The 1706-nt window shown below is 43.4% G+C and overlaps 1 protein-coding gene and 1 pseudogene across 1 annotated transcript in view; one reads left to right on the forward strand and one right to left on the reverse strand.

Annotated features, from left to right (window-relative positions):
* Positions 1-937, reverse strand: part of LOC118334805 (uncharacterized protein C11orf91-like) — a 1488-nt gene extending 551 nt beyond the window's left edge. Inside the window, exon 1 of the mRNA XM_035670877.1 lies at positions 552-937. Coding sequence (XP_035526770.1) covers positions 552-927 — 376 coding nt within the window. The 5' untranslated portion in view covers positions 928-937. The remainder of the gene's footprint in view (positions 1-551) is intronic.
* LOC118334800 overlaps positions 1-1706 on the forward strand; it is a 344242-nt pseudogene that overhangs the window by 217235 nt on the left and 125301 nt on the right.

Below are 1706 nucleotides of genomic sequence, written 5' to 3' on the forward strand. Positions count from 1 at the left end.
CCCCCCCCCCCAGGCTTCTCTGCAGTCTCCCGTTGCTTCATAATGGACATGGGGACTACATAAAATCATACAACGTATAGTGAAATTTGTAGTACTAGGGGCAGTGGGCAGGCTCCACTGTACAGTGCCCCGGCACCAACTCCAGATCTAAGCTAGTAACACAGTCAATGGCACTGACTGTATAAATAAAGCTAACATACATGTTTTGGTGGAGGGGAAAAGTGGAGCATGCAGAGGAATCCCACACAGAACTGCTGTGAGGGGACAGTGGTCACCATCATGCTATCCATGATTAGAATTAAATGAATCATTGTATACGAGTAACAGAATCACTTATTTTCATAAAAATCTCTTTTCCTGTACGCAGGCTCCAACGAGCTGACGAGGTTGTAAATCTTTCTAATTCTATTGAACAACTAAAGGATAGTTATACTGATGATGATCCACATTGGAAATTGCACAGCAAACAACTCTATTGACTCCCCTGGCTCTAAAGTGGGCTATTAAATTGTGTAATAGTGCGCAGGTAATTATTATCATTGTCTACTCACACTCCGGGATGCCAGAAGTTTCTCCTATCATGTTGCATAACTCTATTTCTTTCATCCTGATGCAGAGCTCGCATATCTCTTCTGCCTCGCCCGATGAGGCTGGACCAGGATACTCTGCTGTACCAGTGAAGACTCCCAGAGGTTGATAATCAGGCACCGCCAAACAGCCCAGCGTCATCCAGGGCGTTTTAGCGTTGACCCACTGAGTGGTTGAACTGTTGTTATCAACGCCGGCATTCCAGTTCTTAGAAGAGCCTGTAGTGGAACTGATGGGCAGAACGATTTGCTGTTTTGGTTTAGGAATAAAAGGAGCCCAGATTTTTTTGTTTGCTGTTGTTTTGTCATGGATAGATGGGAAATATCTGACAGCAGCCATTTTGTCAAGAGAGTGCATCGTGTTTGTTTAGATTCAAAGTGGAGAGCATCCCTAACAACTCTAGAACCAGAAAGGGTTGAAGGTTCAACAGCAAGATGCATCTTAAATATTCGTGGTAAAGGTTTAGTTTGACATTTTGGGAACCTTTGCTTCCTTTCTAAGAGCTGAATGAGGAGATGGATACCACTCTTACGTTTGTAAATATAAAGCTACAGCCAGTAGTGTAGCTTAGCTGTTTCTTGGCCGGGTGCAGTGACTTCCTTCAGCCGTTTGCACCATGCTGTTCTTCAGTTCATATTTAACATAGTTTGAACATAAAGTGAAGTTTTAAATTAAAACACTAATACTAAATATTTCCACCCACAGACTGACAGGTTTAACTGTAACTAACTGAACCAACAGACAAAATTAACCTTAGCTTCCTAATCCATGACCCACGTAGCCTACTATAATAATAATTTATATTATGAATAATTAGGCTACGTGCAATTGTGTTGTGATAATGACTGATGTGAGGGATCACCTGCAGCTTGCGTGGCGGAATTTATTGCCCTTTTGGCTCAGTAGGCTCCAGTGATCAATAGGGCCGTAATTGACAGCAGCACACGCAGTGGAAGATGGGAAACTGGAGAACCAAGTTTGGCATTGCAGACGATTTTGAAAACGTTTCAGGGACTTTCGGAGGAGGTGCACTGAAGTTGAGCTGTGACCGTGTAGTAAAACCACCTCTCTCTCTCTCTCTCTCTCTCTCTCTCTCTCTGTCTCTCTCTCCCTCCCCC

This window comes from Morone saxatilis, unplaced genomic scaffold (genome assembly GCF_004916995.1).
Source record: "Morone saxatilis isolate NCDOM2014 unplaced genomic scaffold, NCSU_SB_2.0 Contig23, whole genome shotgun sequence".
Taxonomy (NCBI): domain Eukaryota; kingdom Metazoa; phylum Chordata; class Actinopteri; family Moronidae; genus Morone; species Morone saxatilis.